At 43.2% G+C, this 22,677-nt stretch overlaps 3 protein-coding genes across 7 annotated transcripts in view; 2 read left to right on the top strand and 1 right to left on the bottom strand.

The window, feature by feature from the left end:
- Positions 1–86: 86 nt before the first annotated feature.
- On the bottom strand, positions 87–2,572 carry TXNDC17 (thioredoxin domain containing 17). Its single transcript, XM_038158336.1, has 4 exons — positions 2,086–2,572; positions 1,312–1,393; positions 967–1,042; positions 87–373 (listed from the first exon to the last, which is right to left on the bottom strand). Exons 1-4 carry the CDS (start codon positions 2,225–2,227, stop codon positions 305–307), a joined length of 369 nt encoding a protein of 122 aa, XP_038014264.1. The 5' UTR covers positions 2,228–2,572; the 3' UTR covers positions 87–304.
- KIAA0753 (KIAA0753 ortholog) lies at positions 2,511–14,556 on the top strand. The gene is made up of 15 exons (XM_038158328.1): positions 2,511–2,747; positions 3,482–4,094; positions 4,590–4,696; positions 4,984–5,046; positions 5,884–6,099; positions 7,157–7,373; positions 8,440–8,639; positions 9,739–9,908; positions 10,672–10,761; positions 10,932–11,019; positions 11,223–11,396; positions 12,440–12,521; positions 12,873–12,993; positions 13,132–13,356; positions 13,453–14,556. The coding sequence occupies exons 1-15, from the start codon at positions 2,655–2,657 to the stop codon at positions 13,568–13,570; spliced, it is 2,577 nt and encodes an 858-aa protein (XP_038014256.1). The 5' UTR covers positions 2,511–2,654; the 3' UTR covers positions 13,571–14,556.
- A 485-nt stretch (positions 14,557–15,041) lies between these two features.
- The window catches only part of PITPNM3 (PITPNM family member 3), a 36,763-nt gene continuing 29,127 nt past the window's right edge, over positions 15,042–22,677 (top strand). The window contains exons 1-2 of one of the 5 annotated variants that reach the window (XM_038158095.1): positions 15,043–16,081; positions 22,383–22,578. Coding sequence is in view for 2 of the 5 variants with exons in the window: in XM_038158098.1 (XP_038014026.1) it covers positions 16,060–16,081 (22 nt within the window). In the remaining 3 variants the exon portion in view is untranslated. Of the gene's footprint in view, positions 16,082–21,654; positions 21,742–22,382; positions 22,579–22,677 lie in introns of those variants that run through there. The other 4 variants (XM_038158096.1, XM_038158098.1, XM_038158094.1 and 1 more) reach the window with 4 other exon arrangements.

The raw sequence follows: 22,677 nt of genomic DNA, 5'->3' as shown, positions 1-22,677 counted from the left end.
TCACTATAAGTGTAACTTTGCAGTTACATTTCAGTTAGTGCAGGCTAATCTGAGTTATAAACATGAGCTGAGCTCCTTTGAAAAGAGGTTGTTCACAAACTCAAGTTTATTTGGCATGAAAGGAAAGATACAGTTTTTCTTGTAAGATTTTAGTGTAAGGTTTGGACCCAGAATTTCAGGACATTTATCTTGACTAGTCCAAAGTAATTAATCATTAAAGTTTTAACAAAGGTCAGTGATTGCTTGAAAGGACAGTGCAGTAATTGAGACTACCATCTTCATCGGTGATTGACTAGTGAGAGCTTTAGTCTTCAGTAAACAACATACGCACAAGCTCTGATTTAAAACATTCTTCTTCAACCAGCTTCTGAGGCTGAAAAAAAAAAGGTCATAATTAAAAAACGTGTTCTAGCTGAGAGCCATTTGTACATACTAACAATGGCCACATCCAGCAACTTTGTCCTGGGGAGTGAAGTAGTGGGGGTGGAACAAGAAAGGTAACTACAACTGAAACATTCCTGAGGGTTTTCTGGCCTTGGAAGAGGCATTTCTAAGAAAGTAACTGCTAATTTAACTAACGTGTACAAGTTACAACTTGAGCTGCAGGCTGAGCTGAGTGCTCAGAACTTGTTTCACTCCCCTAGTTCAGTGAGTTTTCAAAAGTTGAGGAGCTGCAAGTCAGGAACAGTAACAGCATGTAGCTAAGAAGTCTCTCAACCGCTCAAGCACTATGAGCCAAGTGCACATATTCCCTTTACTGCATGCTTATTATAGACATTACACAACAAGCAGAATGGTTCTCTCTTGAGGAACTGGGAGCAGAAGAGCTGTTTAGAATGCTCTGGTCTCCTCAAACAAGAGATGGTTCTCAGAGAATACAAGTGACTAATTCATTTAAGGCCCTAAATTCCTGCCAGGTCCCCATCTCAATGTCTGCAGATCCAGAACATAAAACAAATCACTTACTGTTCCATATTTAAGCAGTGTAGGCACTCCTGTTAGTTTCAGATTCCTCCTGAATTCATTGTTGGGATCCTTCCAGCTGTTCAGAAAGAAGGTGTTAGGCACAGCTTGTAGAGGGGCATTTTGAAGTTAAAAGCTTCAAAATTATTCAAAGGCCTTTGCCTCACACGTTCCCAATGCCCTTCTCAAAACAAGCATGCAGACAGGTTATGTCAGAGATGGTGAAGACCTCAAAAATTACTGACTCTTTACAGAAAAGGACAGCTCAGTCAGTTTTTTCAACAGGTTAACCACCAGTCCACCAACAGAACAAAGTCATCCCATTTGTCAGCATTCAAAGGTACTTACTAGGCTCTATCTCCTACTAGACAGTAGATGAAAACTGACTCATCAGGCAGGTTATGAAGTTCCTTCCTCACAATTGGCTCAGCTAGAAAATAATTTTTTAAATCTGTTAATACTTGTGCTACAAGATCACATGGATTTACTTGGACCCGCAAGGCAGCTAATTAATTTTTTGTCTGCTTTAGTTAGAGAGCTGTATTTTGTTGCACCTGGCTACCCACAAGTTTTTCAGAGTTTATTACATGCTCGAGCGCTGACTGGACCTGTGTTGGAGTAAAGGCCAATTTCTTCTCTAACACGAAGAAAAGCACTCGTTCTGTGCTGCCCTGGGTGTGGTAGCTCAGCACAGCACCCTTCTGCAGGGAGACGGCTCCATAAGGCACCTTCACACCTGCCCAGACACGTGAAGCCCAGGCAGTTCAGTGCGGTGATTTCTCAGAAGGAAATGCTGCTGCTGCTGGACCCCGTCGGGGAGGGCACCGCGGCGCCTCGACACGAGCAGCACGGGTGAAACTGCCCGCAGGACGCCTGTTCGTCTGCTGGGCCGCGTACCAGCCTTCGCGAACAGCCCGTGCCGTTCCTTGCGGGCAACGAAAGGGGCAGCGCGGCGGCTGCGGGCCACAGCCCGCTCGGCCCACCCCGCCGGGAGCCTCGCACCGCCTCTGCGGCTGCTGTGCCCGCCCGGCATTCTCCGGAAAGGCACCCGGGACCTCTCCAGCTTCCCCGGGACCGACACGGCCCATGCCGCAGGCAGGGCGCTCCCCACACGCGCCTCACCCGTCACGCAGTCAGGACACCAGCTCCTGCCCTCGGCGTCCTTATCGCCGCAGAAGAGCGCGAAGATGGGCCGGCCGTGGTAGCTCTGCGCCGTCCGCACGAACTCGGGGTACCCGCGGACCTGCCTCTCCTCCCAGCCCATGGCGGCGGCGGCGGCGGCGGCTCCGCCCGGCCCGGCCCGGCCCCCCGCTCGGCCGCCGTAGCTCCGCGCGCTCCCGGCGGCCCCTGCGGCGGCGGGACCGGGTTCGAACCGCGCCTGCTGCGGCCCGGGCCGCCCGTCCGTCCGTCCGCCCGTCCGTCCGCCCGTCCCTCCCTTGCGGCGGCGCCCGCCGTGCTGCTGCCGCCGGGACGCCGTGAGGGCCAGGGGCGGGAGCAGCCGCGGGCCCTGGGCGGTTGCGGAGAGGCCGCCCCCAATCTGCCCGCGGCTCCTCGGGCTGGTTCTCCCTTTGTTACTCACATCACACCCGGGATGGCTTTTGCCAGTCTGAAATAGCGGTTTATTGCTCTCGCATTCACAGCTGTGATCAGAAACAAGGGATAATAACGGGATTTGCTCTCCAGCCGATGACATGGTACCAAGCATGGTACCAGCGGTGCCTGATGATGCATTTGCATTCACCATCCAGCGAGACAGGAATGAAGCTAAAGCCTTACAAACACAGGTACCGTTTGCCGTCTGTAGCGGTGCTGAATTGGTTTTCTTTGTGATTGTAGCAAAAAGATTATTCTGACCCACTTTGTGAGACAGCCCAGCAGGGAGTGTCATACTAGCTTTCCTCGTGCTGTCACACACTATCTTGTCTGTTGTGGTTCAATCCCAATAGGCAGCTGAGCACTTGCTCACCCTCTCCCAGTTGGGATGGGGAAGAGAACCAGAAGGCAAAAAGTATGAAAAGTTATGGGTTGCAATAAAAGCAGGATAACAGGGAAAGCAAATGCTTTCCTGTTTGTGTGCACAAACAAGGCAAAATAAGGAATTGATTCTCTACATCCCATCAGCAGCCAGGAATTCAGCTATTTCCATGACTTCAGCACATATAACAGTGACTTAGGAAGGCAAATGCTGTCACCAGTCTCCCCTTTCTCCTTCTTTCCTGCAGCTTTCACTGCTGAGCATGATGCTACAGGGTGTAGAATATCCCTTTTGTCAGTTGGGTCAGCCATCCAGTTGTTTCCTCTCTAGCTCCTTGCCCACCCCCAGGCTACTCAGTGGTGAGCAGATAAGGAGCAGAAAAGGCCTTGACCTCTGTGAGCACTGTCTAGCAAGAATGAAAACATTGGTGTGCTGTTAGCACTGTGTTCATCATAAATCCAGAACAGTGCCATCATGACAGAGTTGCATCGCCTGTGTATAGCATTCTGTATAACATCAGGGTTTTTTTTACACTTTGAACAGCTCCAGTTCAATAGAAATGTTCCTGCAGTTCCAGAGAACTTGGCTCTCAGATTCTCTCACCCCCGTCCAATTATAATAGAAAAGCTGAAGGCATCCAGTGATCGGAGAAAACTCATTGGAAGTGAGGACCTCAGCCTGAGAAGCTCTGGGATGTTCTCAGTGGTATCTGAAGAGAGACTTAAATTGGCTGTTCAGCTGGCAAAAAGGGACATCAAACAAAGACGTCTGGAAGAACAAGTAAAAGAGCAGGTGTTTGGAGATGTTGTCAGTACACCGTTGTGGACCCAGAAATCACAACCACAGAAGACTGGAGTGTTTGCTTGTCAAGAAAATAAAACTACCCCGAAGTTTCAGAGTCACTTGACATGTGAGCAGAGGCTCGCCCAGCCTTCCCGAGGGGAGCCTGCCAGCTCTGACAGGAATGCTCATCTCTGCCTAGTTAAGGAAGGAAAGCCAATACCAGCTGCTTTGGACTCTCCTCCCACCTGTGACACAGGACCACACCCCAAGCCAAATTTAAATAAAAAAGAACATCAAAATATGCAAGAAGTCCAGCGTCTGCAAAAAGAATTGAGGACCTATGTTCAGAAAATTGAAGATATTATTAAAAAAGGTGTAAGACTGGACAGTAATTATGTTATATAAATGTACACTAGTTTGTTGATTTTTTCCCCACCTTTTTTGTGTTGGACTAGAATTTGTATTTATGTCTGGACTTTTGAGGACCATCTATTTTTTTTGAAAAGTAAATAAAAGAATAGCTAGCCAGCTTAAGCAGTTGGTTCTATTGTAATAACTAGCAGGAGGTTTAACCGTTCCTAATTTTGAGTGCTTTATCTGCAACTTTGTCATAAAACTAATCATGGACATGATTTTTTAAATAACTAATGAGCTATATTGTATTAGACTGTTTTGTCAAATTCTAAATAGAAACAGGATGTAGAGTTGACAATAACTAACTTGGATTACTCTTAAAGGAACCCCCACAATATGTGGTTTGGTTCTGCATGGAAAAGGCTTATTACTAAATTATGTCTGTTGTCATGACTTAATTAGCATTTTCACAGGTTAAATTAAGATATAAAACTTTATATTCTGTGCTTTTTAGGGAGAGATAGAGAATTTCTAGATCCTGAAAACGAGCAGCGGCTTTGCACTAGGAGACAGCAACAAGCTGCACGGTCAGCTCGGATGCTGTATGTGCTCCAGCAACAGGTAGGAACCATGATCTTAAACTGGGATGCACAGGAGCTTAGTTTGTTGTGATGAATTTGTCAGAAACTAACTGAAACAAGAGGAAGTCAGTTGGGTTATCTCTGAAATTCCATGGCATTCCAGTTTACATCTGAATGGTGTGACTGATTTCCCTCATGGCTGGACAGAGAGGTGAGCATCACTGTTGGGAAATCCCAGATGCTACAGTGAAGATCTATTGTTCATTTATAGACATGGAACTAATTCTGACTGACTTACTCCTCTCTGTCTCCTTTCTTGATAAACAGGTAAAAGAAATTCAGGACGATTTAGAGAAACTGAGTCCTCATACAATCAAACATACTAAAAAGGTAAGATGTAATTATCCTTCAGGCTGTAAGTGATTTATTGACAGAGTTTTCTGGATAATTGAGTTTGATTGTCTAGGGTGCAGCTAAGCCTCCTCCAGAAAGGAGATTTCCTTTGTATCTTACATATTTCATCTCATTGTCCGAGAAGTATGGCTCACTTGGCCTGATACTGTCTTTGCTGCTTCTCCTCAGGTCTCATCTGCTGTAAACGAGAGGAAGGTGGTTGGTCTTCTGTGTTTATTCCTTCTTCATTCCAATTTCTTTTTGCAAGGAATGAACAATGTGTTCTACTCTTGACTGCTTTTTTTAGACTTCTGGTTGATGACACTCAGTCTTACCAGCCTTCTTTCTGATTTTCTTCTCTGCCCAGCAGCTTTCAAGGGGACGGCTGAGATCATGCCCACAGTCTGGCCAATGTTGCCCTGTTGTTCTCTTGTGCTTTTTCAATCACCTGCATTTTCTTCTGTAACAAAACAGGGAGGATTGAGAATATTCTTGTTTGTGCAATAGTTGCACATTAGACTCCAGCTAACTGTAAATGGTTACAGTTCTGTGTTGGCACAGGTAGTAGAAACATCATGACCTGTTATACCCAGGCTGTTTTACCTGAGGCCAGCATGACGTTAATAGGAGTACTCTTGTGAGGAATCTTGAATAAATTACTTCAATGCCTGTTTTGTTTTGTCTCATAAATAATAAAATTAATACAAATAATAATTAAAATTATTCCAAGCCTGAGTGTTTCTGCATGATGTTTTGGCAACAATTCTTCCAGTAGTATGAGTATCCATAGAAACTATAGTTATTAAAGCATTGATTTATTTTTCATTTTTCCAGTCTCGAGCAGTATCCAGGTTGGCAGCAGCACACAGAGGAGCTGTACGAACCTTGCAGGCATTTGCCAATCAGTTTACAGATCAAACAGATGAGCCCATTCCTGCCCATTACAAGGAACTGGGCAGTCTCATTCGTCAGTTGTCTCTCTGCTCCGCCAAACTAGAAGGGGATTCTTCCATTTCTGAGGCTATCATAGACATTTTGCTGCAAGTTGAGGTAGGAAAAAAACATTTGTTTTTGCTAAGGCAGGAAAGAGGTAGTGAAATATGAAATTGTGTTCATGAAATGGCAGAATATATTACTGGGTTTGTTTTTATTTTTTTAAGGCTCATATTTTCTAATGTAAAAATGTACTTCTAATGTTCCTAAGTAATGGTGAAGCTACCTACTGCTGGTCTTGTTGATGCTGTTCCTAACTTTCTTGGCTGTCCTGGTAGAATGAGGACTGGTAGTGATAGTTGTAACAAAGATCAGTTTCTAATTCATTAGTCATTTTCAGGACAGAGAGAATTCAATTTATACATAGGTGTACATTAAGTGTTTTATTACTCTGGGTGCATGCTGTAGTCATCACTATCAGTGGTGAGCACCTGAGCACCTCATACGGTGTTGCATGCAGAGTTGTCCTGGCAGAAGATAAGGTTGTGGGTACAAGAATTACTTGGCTCTGTGCCCTTCAAATATCTTTTTTACTGATATCTGATGACTTATACATGTCATTGGTATCACAGAAAAGTTCTGATTCATGTTGCCTGCTGCATAAATTTTAAAAAGCAATACCAGAGCCATAAGATACTTAAAATACTGTTAAAACTGTAAGAGCTATGTTTTTAATTTTAGTGTTAGGACCTGCTTATGAGAACAGTAAGAGTGCTAACTGCCTGGGAACAGAAAAGGAGGTAGTTGTTTAAGTTTGGACATAGCATTGGAAGAAGTGTCTGTGTTACCATAGTCATGTGACTGTGAAATTTTTGTTGGTCTGTAGCCCTTGTGTTCAATTATTTTTGAGCATTCTGTAAGCAAATGGTTTGCTGGAGTCAGTTGTAAATACAAAAATGTAAGCCTTTTCAGCAAGACTGAAGTTGATAATGTGAAAAAATTTCTACATGGACAAGCTATCAGTCTGAAAACACCTGAAAGTTATCATCTGAAAAAAAACCAAAACAACAAAGCCAGACCAAAAAAGCTCCAGCTGCTTAGAATGTCTTGAATTTGCTTTTCATTATATCAGATTTACTGAGAGAGTAATTTAAACTCTAAATATTTGGTGCAGGATCTGAATTCACTGCTGGAAAGCAAGCAAATGCCAAAAGCAGTGAAGAAATGCATTTCAGCTTCTCAGGCCAAATCTCCAAGGAACACCGAGACTTTTCCAGACAGAAAGCACTTTCTGTCTCCAAAAGGAGAAAAGAAACAGAAACCTCTCACCTTAAAGGGACAGCATGTACAAGAATCTAAAAAACTTCCATGTGTCAGGAGTCTTTTGACTGGTTTGTATTTTGAATAACTACATTTTCATCACTTAACTTGCCATCTGCAGTTCAATTTTTTAGTATGGTATTGTTGGTCAGAAGTTGGTTAGATGTTAGCAAATCAGTCTAACAAAAACCAGGCTGTGGTTGTTTAACTGTTCATACTGAAAAGTTATTCTTTGTCTTTGGCTCAGAATTCCCTTGGTTGGTACAATTTCTCTACTTCTGGGAGCAGTGGCTGTTTTTATCCTGGCCAGTTAATTACTGTTAATAGCTTTTGCACAGCAGCCACACTTTTGTACTAGAGACACATGAACTGATGGTTAAGCTGAAGACTTGGGCGCTTTCACCACTATCTTGCAGTGCAACTGTTTGGAATTGGCTTTCTATATCACTCTTTTGCTTTGGATATGAAAGGAAAGGAGGTTTATTCTTTCTCAAGATGTTGTGAGATAAATATACCTGAAGTGTTTTGGCACTTCATGAAAACCACTGTAAGTTCTTACATTATTATATAAACTATATTAACTGGTTTTCTTCTTTGTGGTGACTTTCTCATACCTCAGTCTGGTTTGTATTACAATAGTAAGTATTCCCTACTACCCCCAGTAGCAGGAATTCCATATGCCAAATTCTGGCAGTCCAGGGAGACAGTATATAAACATGTAATGGTTTCCATGTGTCTTGCTGCCTAAAAGAGGATGCTTTGTTATCACCACCTAGACCTCATATAGCAATCGCTCCCAAAAGACTTTCCCATGACTTGCATATATATGTATATTTTCAAATATCTCTGTACCTATAAATATGTATATGCACAGAAACCCCAAACCTTTCTGTTCATCAAAACAATGTAAGAAAGACAATTTCTTTAATACTTATCAGGAAATACAAGGCTAGAACTTTTCATTTTGTCTTTGATTTTTTTAAAATTATGGTAGAGCTTAAAAGTTCATGATAAGGTATACCTAGCATAACAGAGGTATCAAATGTAGAAAAAAGACAATTCTTGCCCCTTTCAACTTACAGTTAACAGTTCATATGTTTAGTATAGATAGACATTGACATGTTGCAAATATTTCAGGAATTCAACAGACAAACAGTTGTGCTCATATATTACACAATAAATACCAAGAAGAAAGTGGCCCACCTACTTCAGAGAGAAATGCCACTTTGCAAGAAAGCCCAGATGTACTGGTGAGAGCTAGAGCTGTAAAAAAAGGGTCTGTCCTTGAAAGTGCTGCTTTGAAGAAGAAAGTTGTGTTATTGCCTGCAAAACCACAGGTATGGAAGTGATAAATCATTCATGCTGTCTTCTACTTGTTTTCTGGGATTTGTTGTATAAGACACTGTCAAAGCTTCGCACTTCCTCACAATATTGCTATTCTGAGCTAGGAGACAGAGGGATAAACTGTTATCTGCCTGTTATTTCTAGTGGCTATGACTATTTTAGCAAATGTTTTTCGAAAACAGTGTTTACTGTTCCTTGGAAATACACTCTACAGCTAGAAACAACAACAGAATTGGTAAGGAAAATGCTCACCGAAACTAGTTTCATGTTTGAAATTAAGGTGCTTTTTTCAATTTGAAATAAAGCTGAAGTATCTTTCTCCTATGGTCATCTTCTATCACAAAAAATGCACTCAGCAGTAATGTTGTGCTAATGTTAGTAGGAGAATATAAGTTACTCAGGCTTACTTAATCGATAACAGAAATTATAAAACTTCACTATACAAGTGCTGGTTTCTGCTAAGTTCTTGCACCTAGAAAGAAGCTCTGTAGTGGAAAGAAAACAATTCTTAAAAGACTAGGGCTATATTTTGCTAAGAAGTGTATTTTTCTTATATTCCTTCCTCAGAGTATCACTTTAAACTAGGAAAATCAAATCTGACACAGTAACATAGGTATATGCTTATGTAACTTTTACTGCTTCCTATCTCTGTGGATCAGTGAGGATCATGGGCAGGAAAGTTAAGCATTTCAATAATTGATATAGATGGGACGAGCCTAAGTGACCTTATAACAGATGTGGGAATATATTTGTGGCTGAATACAGTGTTACCTTGGAAACCTTCTATTTGGATTTATAAGTAGTTAACATACAGTCTAATTCTGAAAAATCATAAGTAAGTTTTTTCCCCATGAAGAGAAACACTGGAAAAGTTGGAACTGTTTGCAAAAATAATAGTTGCAGGATTAAGCATATGTTCTGTTCAGGCACAGCTATACTTCCCTTTAAAGCACTTGTAAATCCTTCACATACATCAACTGCAGCAAAGCCAGCAGGCGTTATTTCAAGATAAAGTCTGAAGTAGAATGCCAAATACTTTAAAAATTCAGCAACTGGAATAGGTGTTTTTAATGTGATCATGTTAATTTTAAGGGAATGCTGAAATCCTTAAAATCAAGACGGACACACCCTCCAGGAAAGCATGCCCGGTTTCAAGAGCCAACTATAGCTTTCCAACTAAAAGAGAACAAACGACCTGTTAAGGAGAGCAAAATGCCTTGCATGCCTTCAAAGCCTCCACCTCGGTGTGTTCCACCTAAGCGGTATGTTTGCAGTCCCCTGGCACCCACCTTTGCCCTGCTTCCCAGTGGAAATGCTTCTGGATCTGTGCTAGTGACTAGGATAGAGCTGGCCAGCCTTCAGTGCAGTGGCACAGCACAGCTTGCTGTCGCATAGCTCCTCTCCTTTCCCACTTGGCCCAGAGCAACCCCATTCCCCAAAGCCTGGGAAGAGCCAGGGCTTTAGTCTTTTGTCTGAGCTGCTGCCTGGGAGTCAAGGGCACACTGTGCAAGCGGGGCAGTGACAAAACACGGGCGGAGGAGTGGGTAGTCCCAGCACTGCATTAAGAAGGTGAATATTATCTGCCTGTTTCAGAAGAACAAGATACATATATTTGTCCCAGACAATAATAAAGTGCAGATTTGTTTTCTCTAAATTCTATTCAACATTCTGTTAGACAGGGGTTTCCAAATTTAGGTTGGTTTGGGACTGGTGTTTGTGGCATTTGAAGCCAGGAGAGCCAGGTGCTGGATCCGTACTAGGCAGTGTACATGGTAAGATGAGGAGCTCATTTCTCTGGCCAGTATTTGTGGATTAGCATGTAGTTCCTGTTACAGCAGAAACATGATTCAAGATCCTTCATTCTCAACAGAATTTTCTGGATTATATGGTTTTAAAGTCTATTAATTTTCTCTCTGAAGTTTCTTGTAACTCTTCCAAACTAATGCTGGAAATCACACTATTTCATTCTTCAGTTGTTAGAATGTACATCTTGTAACTCTCTATGCTACTGTGCTATTTTTGAAGACTAGCAAGGCTTGAAGCAAAAAATTCAAGAGGAGTGAAGGTTCTAACTGACCTTTGCAGAGGAGAAATGGAAAAAATGCAGAAGTTAAGGTAATGACTTTCTTTGAAAAATCTCATAAGAGGTGTCAGATCTGATATGAGCTTCTCCCCACTCCAAACAGTGGGAGTAAATGTAAAAATACATTTATGTAGTTTGGTGTTTTAAATTATTGTTGGCATACCAGGTTTCAGAATGGCATTGTCATTTGTTCTTTGTGCAGGTCACGAACTATTTCTCCAGCCCAGTGTGCAGACAAAGCTGAGAAGGAGATTCGGGAGTGGTCAGAGCCTCAGTTTGACAGGACACAGGTAGTACAGGCACGCTCATGCCACTGGGTGAATGATGCCTTGAGAGCTGTCAAACATTTGTAAAGGGCCAACAAACAGTTCATTTTCAACTTAATGCAAGTCACTTTTGTTTTGGTTTGGGTTTTTTTCTTTCTTTCTTGCATTAGATTTATGTATTTTTGTTTTCTGTAACATTTGTTTTTGGAATTTGTTTTTTTAAGTAGCAGGTTGCAACAAATGCAGATATTCTGAGTGAAAAGCTATTGGATGATCTTTTGGAAGACACTGCTCAGGAACTGTGGAGCATGGATCAGCACGACAGACTCCAGGCCAAAGCCCTACCTGTGGCTGACACTCATAGCCTGGAGTCAATGTTGCAAAGAATGGAAGAAATTGAAGTAAGATTTTCTGTCTTGCTTAGTCTCATTAGTGTCAATTTCTTATTTACTATCCATAAATTATAATAGCTGTAAGTATCTACATTCTTAAATGAAGCAAGGCTTGACTAGATTAGTGTCCGAGATCAAAGACCTGGATGGAGTTTGTGCTTCCAGAAGACACAGTGTAAGAACAGAAGCGGAGTGTTTGATTAATCTGTTGCTGTAAAGTTAGCAGACCTGAGTTTGCATGCCATCTCAAGACTTTGTGGCTTAAATCTTTGTGTGTGAATGGGAGAATCAGTATGGTGATTATGTTGATTGTCTAGCAGAATGGAAAGTATATTAATATTAATTTGAATTTTTCCCTTTTGTGTGCTATAGAATCTCAGTAATCTAGTAGCATGACCATCTTGAGGAAATATGGTCTGTTAATCCAAAGTATTTCACAGGGCAACATGGAGAAGTCAGATAAATGCATGGTTATCTGTGCCTTTTATTAATCTTTCTATATAAATATTTGTAAAGTTACCGTTTACTTGACTTGAGTTTTCTCATATATTGCTTTCTTAAAAAGTTTTCTTCCGTCTGTTTTTTCATAGTGTCTGGTTTGAGTTCCATTTTGACCTTCCTGTTCTTTGACATTTATTATGACTTAGAACTACTCAGTTTAGTGCCATTTACTCCTGGAGATCTGTTCATCAGCTGGAAGTGTGAGGTTGCAGTGTCCTAGTCCCTGAGGCACTGGAGCACACACTTGGATTCACTGTTGGTGAGGCAGGAGCAGCTTGAGGGCCCTTCAGTTGTTTGGCTAAGGGCTGTTGGTCTGAAATGGGAGGAGTTCCTATGGGACTGGCAATTAGTTTTGTATTTGAGAATGACATTTTGAACAAGAGAAATGTCTGTGTTTTCAATTCCCCACCCCTTTTCTGTGTTGTGTTACCAGCCAAAGTAAGCCTGCTCAGCCCAAGGAGGATCATGGCTTGCTTTGCTGTTAGTGATAGTCAGTGCAGCTGAGCTGCCAGGTGCACAGCTGACTGACTCCTGTGTGTGCTCTACTGCAGAGGTACCAGGAGGCTGTCCGCAGGAGAGTCACTCAGATTGTCTACAGCGACTCCCAGCTCTGGGCCCTGGAAGACAAAATGGGTAATTGTCTTTTTTAATACAACTTGGTTTCCCTGTAATCTGTAGGTTTAAATTCAGGTGTTTTGAAATCAAGGTAACTGGATTATTAGTGATCAAATGGCACCACTCGGACACATTTTTTACCATAGGTGCTTCTTTCAGAGGACATTTTCTAAGATGTAGTTCTAAAATCAGTACTTTACCAGCACTCCTTTTCTTTATCCTGTGGTTTGATTGAGTAGCACAGTGAAGCTACATTGATTTTCCATTGGATCACATACAATCTTACTGAAACTGAATTGTTAAACCTGCAGTAGGTGTAGTTTTTCTCTTTCAAAAAACCAATTTAAAATAGTATTTTCTTCCTTCTAGAACTACAAACGGCATCAACAGCTGAAAAACTTACACCTCCTCATCCAGTTCAGATAACCAAAATAATCAGAGATGGAGAGCTGGAAACAGACATTTTATTTGAGAAACCTTTTGACAGCACGTAAGTGAAATACTTGGCCCTACACTAAACTGTGGTGCCTAAGATCTATGTGACTTCATTATAGTGTTTTCATTACACTGACTCTTCAAAAAGACTTAAAAATTTAGTTCTGTCTTGATGATTATTTTATATTTTCAGTGATATTGATGAAAATAAAGAAGCAGAGGAGAAATTGCAGACTGGAAATGACATTCTGCAGCCCTCGCCTCTGAATTCTCTACAGAAAGCATATTCTGTGTCTCTCTCTGTGCCAAGCAATGTGCTCCAGAGCATCTTGGATTATAACAGCAGATACAAGCATCATTTAAAGCTTATTTCCCATGAGGCTGTGGGCAGTTTCGATCCGTGGCAGATTGCTGAGAGGTATATGAACTGTCTTTGTGGTTTAGAAGTGAAAGACTGGAATTTGAAAGCTGACTTTCTGAACCTTCTCTTTTTTTTTTTCCCTCTCTCCCTTAGTCTTGCAGAGCAACTGACAGAAGAAGCCCTGTGTGACGTGGCAGCAGAGCTGCAAGATGTTTGTGAGGACTATGCAGAAGCTGTATTCACATCAGAGTTTTTGCAACCGGTGCAGTGAGTTCTTTCCCACCTGTCCCATCAACATCAGCCTCAGCCTGGCAGTCTGTGAGATTTTCTGCACTAGATCTCCATCAAAGATTCATCTTAGTTTTTTTTATAAAGCCATATAATAATGTTTTCCTTTTCAGAAAGGACTTCCTTACTTTTCCTTTTATTGGCTAGTCACCTTAGCACATGCTACACTGGAGTGAGTTCTTTTGGAGATATAGCAATGCAGTGAAGGATTCTCATGGCACAGCACAAATATGCAAACACTTGTCACTGGCCGTACTTGCAGGCTTGCTTGGGCTCTTGCCATCAGCTTCAGAATGGAGTTCCTGAGTACCTCTAGTGCATAATGCACAGGCAAAAGGAGATGTTCCAATAGAAGCTCGTGATAGAGATCTTACTTTCTTTTTCTTAAACCAGTCTAAAATGTTACATTTTTATCAGCATTTAGTGAGTTATTCAACCCCACATTCCTTTCTCTTAAGAATCCCATTGAAATCAAGAACAACAAAATAAATGAGCAATTGGCATTTCTGCAACATTAAATTAACTTGTTTCACGTAATCAAGGTACTAGTTTGGATTATGTCTGGAGTCAGAGCAGTGACTAATAATTACTTAGGTAACCCAAAGCACATATGACAGTCTGTTTCCTTTGTCAATTTTTTTCTCCAATATTTTTCAATCTATAACACATTCATTTTTAATCTTCTAAGATTATTTTTATTTCCTCCAATTAGAACATATATTTTAAAAGTAATTTAGTTTCTATTGAAGCCTGGTTTACTATTTCAGTTGTCTTCAAATGTACATCAAATATAATGATATAAATGTTACTGCTGAAGTGGAACTTTGCTAATATGTGATTTCTGTAATTTAAACCAGCTGATTTCTAAAATTATAAGTCAAAAATACTAAGGCAATAGTGTCTCTATGTGTATATATGTGTGTGAAAGTATTTTGAAGATGTTTTATTTTTTAATAAACAACACTTGTTTATTATCACTGAACACAGTTTTAATTTTTTTAATTTAGACAACTTCCATCTGAATCCATTTGGAATAGCACAGCATATTCTATGATGCTATATATCCATGGTCTTTCTCTAGGATTGCTTTCTTTGATGGCTTGTGACACTGTAGCACCTTTGGGAAAGCAATCCTTGTCAAATCTTTTAAACAGGACTCGTGTCCGGCAGCAGAGGCAGTGTGGCTCGAGGGCAAACTGCAGCATGTACTAGCATTGTCACCCATAGCTGGGGGAAGGTGAACCATAGTTTACTTGCAGCTGGCTCTGGAGGTGGGAACTGCTGGGTGTTCTGGCTATTGCCAGAAGGCTTAAGCAAAACCACTTAGCTTGCCATGTTCTCAGGGGTATTTGCTGTGGCTCTTGAAAGAACTGCTAAGGAATACCCCTAGCAAATAATGCATTTATACCTACCAAGTTGGTGTTGGCACAGAGCCTGTAAGTTGCTTTAGGACTTGGTAGCATTATGTTTGCTTTGTTCTTTAATTGTAGGATTTTTGGGGCAAAACTTCTGTTCACTGCCCTTTACTTAGTGGTGTTCTGACACACTGTAGTAACATACAATCTGTCCCAAGATCTCTGCCAGCCTCCTCCCATCGTTTCTATAAGAAGGGCTGTGACTTAAGTCATTCCTTAAAATTAATTTCTCCCGGTTATTGGGGGTGCTGGAGAAGTTCGTTTCTCTACTTTTAGACACATGCTGCTAGTTGAGGCTCTTGAAGAGGGACGAACCCTCTAAATTCCCTAATTCAGCTTTCAGCAGACTCTAAGCCACTTGCCTATGGGTGACTTAAAAGGCAGCTTTGCAGTTGTTCAGCCACTGCATTGACACGGGGCTTGGCAACACCCGGAGGAATTTTGCTGCTCAAATCCAGAGCGGCTTGGCAGGGGCAGTGCCGCAGCAGCAGCAGCCCCGGCGGCACGGGCCGGCGGAGGGACAGCGCCTCTGGGCCCCGGAGAGCTGAGGGCGGGAGCCGCGTACGCTGCGGGTCTCAGCCCCCTCCCGCTCTGCGTGCTCGCAGCTCTGAGGGGCGCCAGGACGGCCAGGGAGCCGCGACCCCTGCCGGGAGGCGTGTCGTGAGGGCTGCGGGCGAGGCGAGCTCCGGGCGGGGGTCCTTGCGGCCGAGCCCCTGCCGGGGGCGGGGGGCTGCTCGCACCTCGCGGCCGCTCTCTCCGGGCCGTATATGCGCAGCCACGTCCCCGGGCTGGCCCGGCCCGGCCCGGCCCCCGCTCTCCGCGGAGCCGCTCACTGCGCCTTGAGCGACGGCGGCTGCGCCTTCAGCGGCGGGCGGGCGGGCGGCACCGGGCGGCGGCGGCGTCTCCCGGCCGCGTCTCTCAGCGCCGCAGGCGAGGGGGCGGCGCGGGGCCTCTGCTGAAGGCCGATGGGGCGTCGGAGAGCGGGGTGCCGGAGCGCCCAGCAGGCGAGCACCTGACACGGCTGAGGACGGCTCGGCTGCGAGCGGGCAACGCTGAAATGGCGAAAGCTCCGCTCCCAGGTGAGTGCTGAGCCTGCGCGGCGCAGCGGGGCAGTTCCGAGGGGAGAGCGAGGCCCCTGGGGCGGGATGGGGCGGCCCCGAGGGGAGCGCGGGGCCCCGGGGGCGCGGCGGGGATGCCGCTCCGGCGCGTTCCCCGCCCACCCGCGGCTCCGCGGCCGCCCCGTGTCAGCCCCGACTCCGCGTCCTTCGCCGTCGGCCCCGCGGAGCAGTGAACGCGAACTCGTGTGAACGAGGCGTGGGTAGATTCGACCTCGTCGTCGCTATCGAGCACGGCCCGCTCTGCCTTCGGCGCCCGCATCTGCCGGTGCCGTGGTCAGGGCACGGCCGTGCGGGTCTGCGGGGGCATCGCAGGCGCCCGCGCCAGTCGCCGCTGCCCGGCCTCCTCCCCGCGCTCCGCCGCTGCTGCTCCGGGAAGGGTCTCTCCCAGCTCCCGGGGAATTCCGTGGCTGCCGCCTGGCCGGGCCGGTGCTCGTTGCCGCCCACTCGGGAGGGACAGACCGCGAGGCAGCAGTCGTGGTCAGAGAACAATACAGGTGTGCAGCTGGGTGGAATTTGACGAAAGCCTGCGCTGCGCCTTGTCCATTCATGTAACCTGTGCTTCCTCTGGAGCCTGAGCAGTGTGGAGGTTGGAGGTCGGTTGGCTGGGGCTGAGACCAGGGCTTGAGGATGCATGTGTTCTGTGTGCACGAAGCCAGAACAGACGAGAGTGCAGTTGCTGATGCAGAAGTGGTTTTCTTCTAGGTTGCACACAGAACCCATTGCCATTGCAGGTGAAGGCCCAACAGCTATGACTGAATGGTCAGTATGTGACATTTCTGGTGCTTGGTGCCAGGTCTGGACACAGCTTCACAGCAGCATGGCAGTATTAAAGCTAAACCCAAAAGGGTGTTTTTTTCCAGCACTGTTTATTTCTTTATTCCCCCAAAATAAACATGGATTGGTGGCAGCCCAGAGATGTAACACTCAGGAACATGAGAGCATTAAAAATTTCAGAGGATGTAAATATAGGATTGAACTAAATGTTTCTTTTTTGTCATTGGAAGATGAAGTAATCGAATAGGCAAAAAATCTCATGGCTTTTTTTTTTTTTTTTTTGGCACTAGCTTGCAGTTCTTTTAATTTTGATAGGAAAATAAGAGGGCGTTGCTTTTGCTTTCTGTGATACATGAATAATGCAACCTGCATACATACTTCGTGTGTTCAAGTACAATTTTGCACAGGAAGTTTAAAGCATAGTACTTGTCTTGGATGTGATTTCACTGAAAAAGTATGTATTTTGAAAGAAGCTTTGTGATGTCAATACTTATTGCAAAGAAAAGTAAGAGACCATTCACAAGGAAGAAATTATCTGGTCTAGGCATAGGGAGAATGTGCTGCTTTTATAAATTGAGCTTACCGAGTTTATCAATGTGAGCTGCAATATGCACAAATATTAAAAAGTTGTTTTGCTTGTATGTATCCTACCTTGCAGCCCCTGCCAGTGCTATAGCCTTACCTCAAATAGAAAGGAAGACCAAAATTGTAGTGAAAATATGCTGTTTGTTCTCTGTTGAATGACAGGTGTGCTTGTAAAGGGCTTTTAGACATGGTCCACACTTGACTCATTTGTAGTAGCAGTAGCAAAGGTCATTTGAGTAGCCAGATCTCACCTAGTGCACTCCAGACCCTAAGCACTTGAAGTAGTCCCTATGCAGAAATGCTTGGGCATTTGCAAGCGCAGATTGCAAAACCACATAAAGACAATTGCAGATCACCACCTGGCACGTCCCTGTGGGAATGGTAGAGTATCTGCTTTTCAGCTCTGACTTCATTTTTAACAGAGCACAGTGACTCAAAAATGCCAGAGCCTCCTCAGAAAGCCAGAATCTCTGCACTATGAAAGTAGAGACTTTGAGATGTGTTGCAGGCAGTCCACCTACAGTCATTTTAGGAAAAGATTGGAGAATATTCATATCCTCTCTGGTTTTGGGGAGTCAGTTTGGAGGAGGTGATGACACTGCTGAGAGGGAGGGTGAAGTTAATTTTGGCTGTGGGGAAGCTGGCATCTGAAGCATCAAGAAACAGCTCTGGGAGATGTACAATGTTTACAGGAAAGTTTGATACAGGATTTGAAGTCTGAACAGTCATGTTAAACCTCTTTTCTCTCTTCCTCCACCTCACTAGTAATCCTGTAAAGTGCAAGACTGCAAATGTCACTGGTACCTTAAAATAGGAGCTTTAAGACCTGCATGGCTTAGTTTCTTGATTTGTTTTCTGTACTCAATATTCAAATACATGCCTATCCTTACCATCTGCTGCAAAACTGCCAGTGGAGGGATATACATAGTAGACAACCAGGGATTTCTCACTGTGAAATTGCTGTGACATGAAAGACACTGAATGAGGAATGGGAGAGAGGAGCTGGTTGTGTTGGCCACTGCTGACCACAGTGGCCATCAGTTAGGTCTTTCACTTCTTGACAAGAGAACCTGCAATTTGTGTGGACGTTTTTCTATCTGTAACTATGTCTGGCTTTGTTAGCTGTGTATTTTGACGAGGGAGCTTGACATCTTGACTTGATCTTCCACTTTTTTCTTCTCCATCCCCTTTGTCATTTTATGTTCTCTCTACCGTCCCTCTCACCTCCCACTGTTATTTTTCTTCCTCTTCTCCGTTAACCTCACAGTTTTGTAGGCCTCCCACTCCATGCCCCTCCTCAGCCCCTTCTGCTGAGTATTTTCCATTTCAGTTTCAACTGATTTCATTTCAGTTCCAGTCTCTGATGCAGATTCATTCTGTGATTTTGGATGAGGAGGCATGCTGTCAGTGATGGCATATAAGGTCCATCTTTTTTGGTGGTCAGTGTGCAGGCAAAGACTTCCTCTGATCAGCATCTCCCACTGTCTTGTATGAACTCTGGAGAATTAGGAGTGCCTCCAGTAGTTAAATTCACATACTTGTAATGTACGTCTTCAGTTTTAGGATTTCCAAATAAGAAATAAAACATCAGTAGGAAATAATAGTGGGTGAACTTGGCCTCCAGTAAGTTAACTTCATAGTCACTAGGTAACACTGTGTGGGTAGCTCAGTTAAATCACTTAATGGGTAGGCAAGAAGCATCTGAAACCAGCAAAACTGAAGGAAATATTATTATGCAACAACAATCAGTAGCAGTAGCAAAGGTCATTCCTCCTACCCAGCATCTCTATCCAAATGGAAAAATGACTTGTGCTTTTAAATTTTATTAGGACAACTGCCCCTGAATTCAAAATGGTGTGCTTCTAAAACAAGTTTTGTCGGGTGGAAATTTTTAATCTGTGTAATAGAGTCTATTTTTTATTATTTCTTTAATTAAGATTAATTCAGTCCTCAATATTTGGCTGTGTAAAAGACTGAGTTTCCAGTAGCTATGAGAACACTGTGTGCTGTTTCATCTCTAGGTGTGGTGTGTAGGTGTGGTGGTAGTATTCAAGAGTGCTTTCTTTATGATTTCCTGTCTTCAGGCATGTGCTTTTGTCTGGGCTTGATTGGAAATTGGAAAATGCTACCAAGCAAAAGATGTAGAAAAAGGCTGGGCCTGCTGCAAAGCTTGAAATCTGTGATTATATGACAGTGAAGTAAATAATATTGAATTCATTTTACAGTAAAGCCCAGTACTGTAAACCTTTGCTTCTTAAACTTGTTCAGAGCCTCTTCAGCCTTACTTCACTTCTTACCTGTTTTTCTGTTTCCATTTCCTTAGGCCTGAGAATGTTGGCTAAAGATCACTAGGGTCACTTTCATTCCTCTTGTGTTTTTCTTTTTTTCTCTCTCTCTTTTAGAATCACCCTCATATCACTTATAATGAAGCATGTCCATGCACTGCTTTATTGTCATATCATTGCCAGCTTCTAAAAAAAGAGACACCTTTGGAAAGAATTTGGGTTTATGCCTCCTGACCAGAGGAAGTTAGAGCAGATTCTTCTCTTATATATACACCTTTCAACTGCTGTTGATTTCTTATGGAGCTATGGTAGAATGAGCCCTGCTGGTGTTTGTGGGTGAAAGTAGAATTGGCATTTTCCATGACTGTTCTGCTCCTTAGGTCTATTTGTGGAACATATCAGAGATTGCATCATTTTAGTGGGTTGCTCCTTCTTTGGATGGACAGCATTAGAAGCTGCTGGTATGTGAGTAGGAACTGTTTCTTCTGCTGTTTGCTGGAATTATGTACACTCACTAAACACCAAGGATTAAATTTGCCTTGCATCTGAATTGGGATCACGTGTACAGAGGTGCAGTCTGACTTGCCTTCAACCGAACTGCGAGTGTTGCATAATAGAACATGGAACTATTTCTGTAGCAATTTTTAGTCAAATAAGATCCTGGCTATTTTGCTGCTTATCACAAGAGGCTGCAGCCGATTATGATCTGTGGCTCTTCCCCTTATGGCAGCTGTTATGCAGGATATAGATTTCAGTTGTGATCCTTACTTATAACATAGTAGGGGTAAGGAAATCAATATCTAACATGCATCACAGCACCTGCATCAGTCACCAGATCACTGATGCAGCAAAGTACCAGTCAAATTCCAGGTGTTCTTTGTTGAAGAAAAAAAAAGACTTTTTAAGGAAAACCCCTGATTGTAATCATAATTACAATTATTTATGGTTAGTGCTAGCCTGACTAGAGCACTGAGCTTCTGTTCACAGTGCTTCAATGATGGCTCTACTCCTGTCTTCTCCCCTGCTTTTACTGTGGCTCTGTGCTCAGGGCAAGTCCCTGCCAGCTCCCACTGTGACAGGTGACTGTCACAACTTGCAGTTCTGTACAGAGAGAGCAGGTTAGATGGGAAACTTTACTTCTGCTTCTTCTAGAAGAAAAGCACCTGTGCATTTCTGTGGGCTCTCCTTCCACCTCCGGGAAGATTTACTCTTATATCCTACTATCCCTCTGTCATGCTGCCCTCACAGCTTGTGGGGAAGTACTGTATGCGCTTCCAGTTCAACTATTGGGACTCACAAATTGGTCATGTAGTGTTCCAGGCATTTCTCCATGCTTTCCCCTTCTTTGATCAGAAATTGTGATACTGAACAACTGAAATGAAATGAAAGTTGCTACCCGGGTGCAAAAATTTCTGAAATCTGGCTGCTAAGAGTCAGCTGACTGATCTGATAAAGGGTAGGCTCACTGCTGTAGAGGCATAAAGTGTCATTACTGAGGAGCTCACCTGTGTTTTGAAGTAGGACTGGTCTTTTCATTCTCTGAAACAAAATTATAAGATATGCAGCAGTTGACAGTGTAAATCAAATCAGTGAGTCCAGGAAATGCCAGTGTCTAATAAAATCAAGAAATGTTAATAGAGTCCTCTTGCCTAATGCTAATCTGCTGGCACAGAAGGAAGCAGTCTCAATAGGACCAATGTATTAGGGCAATGCAATGCAGTCCAGCCAGCAAATCAGTCTAGATGTGGAGAGCTGTTGCAGTGAGCTTTACGCATATTTGTGCTGCTGACTGTGGTTATGTTTAAGCTGCTTCTAGATCTAGAAGCTTTCTCAGTGCAATATAATAAAACTTATGCTCCCAAGATCTTTTTTCATAGCCAGAATTTATGCCTGGATATTTGTGACACTTTTCCCTGCCCTCCCTTCACATTCTACATCAAACTCCAAGGTCCCTGGAACCTGGGCTTTTTTTGTGGGGTGAGTACTATTATTGATTTTCAGCCAGGCTAGTGGTAGTTCTTCTCCAGGGAATTGCTGTTTGCTTTGGAGTACCTTTGAAGTTTTTACAATTTTTTATTTTTATAGCCTCCTCCCTCCTCTTGTTCTTCCTTCCTTTCTCTCTCCCTCGCTCCCTCCCTCGCTCCCTCCCTCCTTCTCTCCAACCCTCCATTCATCACTCTGGTTTTTTTTGTGGTGCCTCCCACCTTGTGCTTTTGGAATTTTGGAATGCCTGCTCTTCCAAGCATTGACCCAATGCAGAATTTTTTTCATTTGAAATTCAGAATAGTGTTCTTTCTACCACTATTTTGATGACTGTAGTGATGCATTTTAGGATAGATATGTATCTGCACGGAGGGGCTCCAGTAGCTGCCAGATATCACTGGATACATTCCCAATACAAGCTGTACTTTTGTAAAGAATACTGACTCCTTAATAACTATTAAAAAAAACCATATCAAAATGCTATTAATTGACTATTATTTTTACTTACTTCTTAATAACCAATTTTTTTAACTCTAATAAAATGCTAATAATTGATTATTGTTTTTACTCACGTCTTGGCCAGCTAAAATCTGCTGCTTCTTACCACCCTTCACTTATATTTCTGATTAATTCAGCTATAGGTGGAGTAAATGAAGAACAAAAGGCTGTGACCTAGTGGCCAGAATAATACAGAAGGATGCATCCTCTGTTTGAGTTGCTCTTTTACTACTGAGAGAAGAAGAATGCTTTTGTGGCCAGGGGCTCAGGATATTAGAATCAGGTCTGATGTCATCATTTGCGGAAATGAATAAAACGAAGGACACTATTCTGGTGGGTAATGAGTGTCCTTTCTACAATAGTGTTGTTAGGGGTGTGGTGGATTTGATCCCTGGTTCTCCGCTGATTGAGGGGAGACTTTGTTGTTAATAT

The sequence above is a fragment of the Motacilla alba genome, chromosome 19 (assembly GCF_015832195.1).
Source record: "Motacilla alba alba isolate MOTALB_02 chromosome 19, Motacilla_alba_V1.0_pri, whole genome shotgun sequence".
Lineage (NCBI taxonomy): Eukaryota > Metazoa > Chordata > Aves > Passeriformes > Motacillidae > Motacilla > Motacilla alba.
Note: the sequence above shows the minus strand (reverse complement) of the source record. Positions and strands in the feature narration are given on the sequence as shown.

What these genes read in the sequence shown, in the direction of transcription:
- KIAA0753 (XM_038158328.1), top strand. Translation starts at nt 2,655, where the DNA reads ATGGTACCAAGCATGGTACCAGCGGTGCCTGATGATGCATTTGCATTC. An exon ending in AAAGAATGGAAGAAATTGAA is followed by an intron (nt 11,397 to 12,439) that starts GTAAGATTTTCT and finishes GCTCTACTGCAG; the next exon opens with AGGTACCAGGAGGCTGTCCG. An exon ending in GAGAAACCTTTTGACAGCAC is followed by an intron (nt 12,994 to 13,131) that starts GTAAGTGAAATA and finishes TTATATTTTCAG; the next exon opens with TGATATTGATGAAAATAAAG.
- TXNDC17 (XM_038158336.1), bottom strand. Translation starts at nt 2,227, where the DNA reads ATGGGCTGGGAGGAGAGGCAGGTCCGCGGGTACCCCGAGTTCGTGCGG. An exon ending in GTGTCCTGACTGCGTGACGG is followed by an intron (nt 1,394 to 2,085) that starts GTGAGGCGCGTG and finishes ATTATTTTCTAG; the next exon opens with CTGAGCCAATTGTGAGGAAG. An exon ending in CTAGTAGGAGATAGAGCCTA is followed by an intron (nt 1,043 to 1,311) that starts GTAAGTACCTTT and finishes CTTTCTGAACAG; the next exon opens with CTGGAAGGATCCCAACAATG.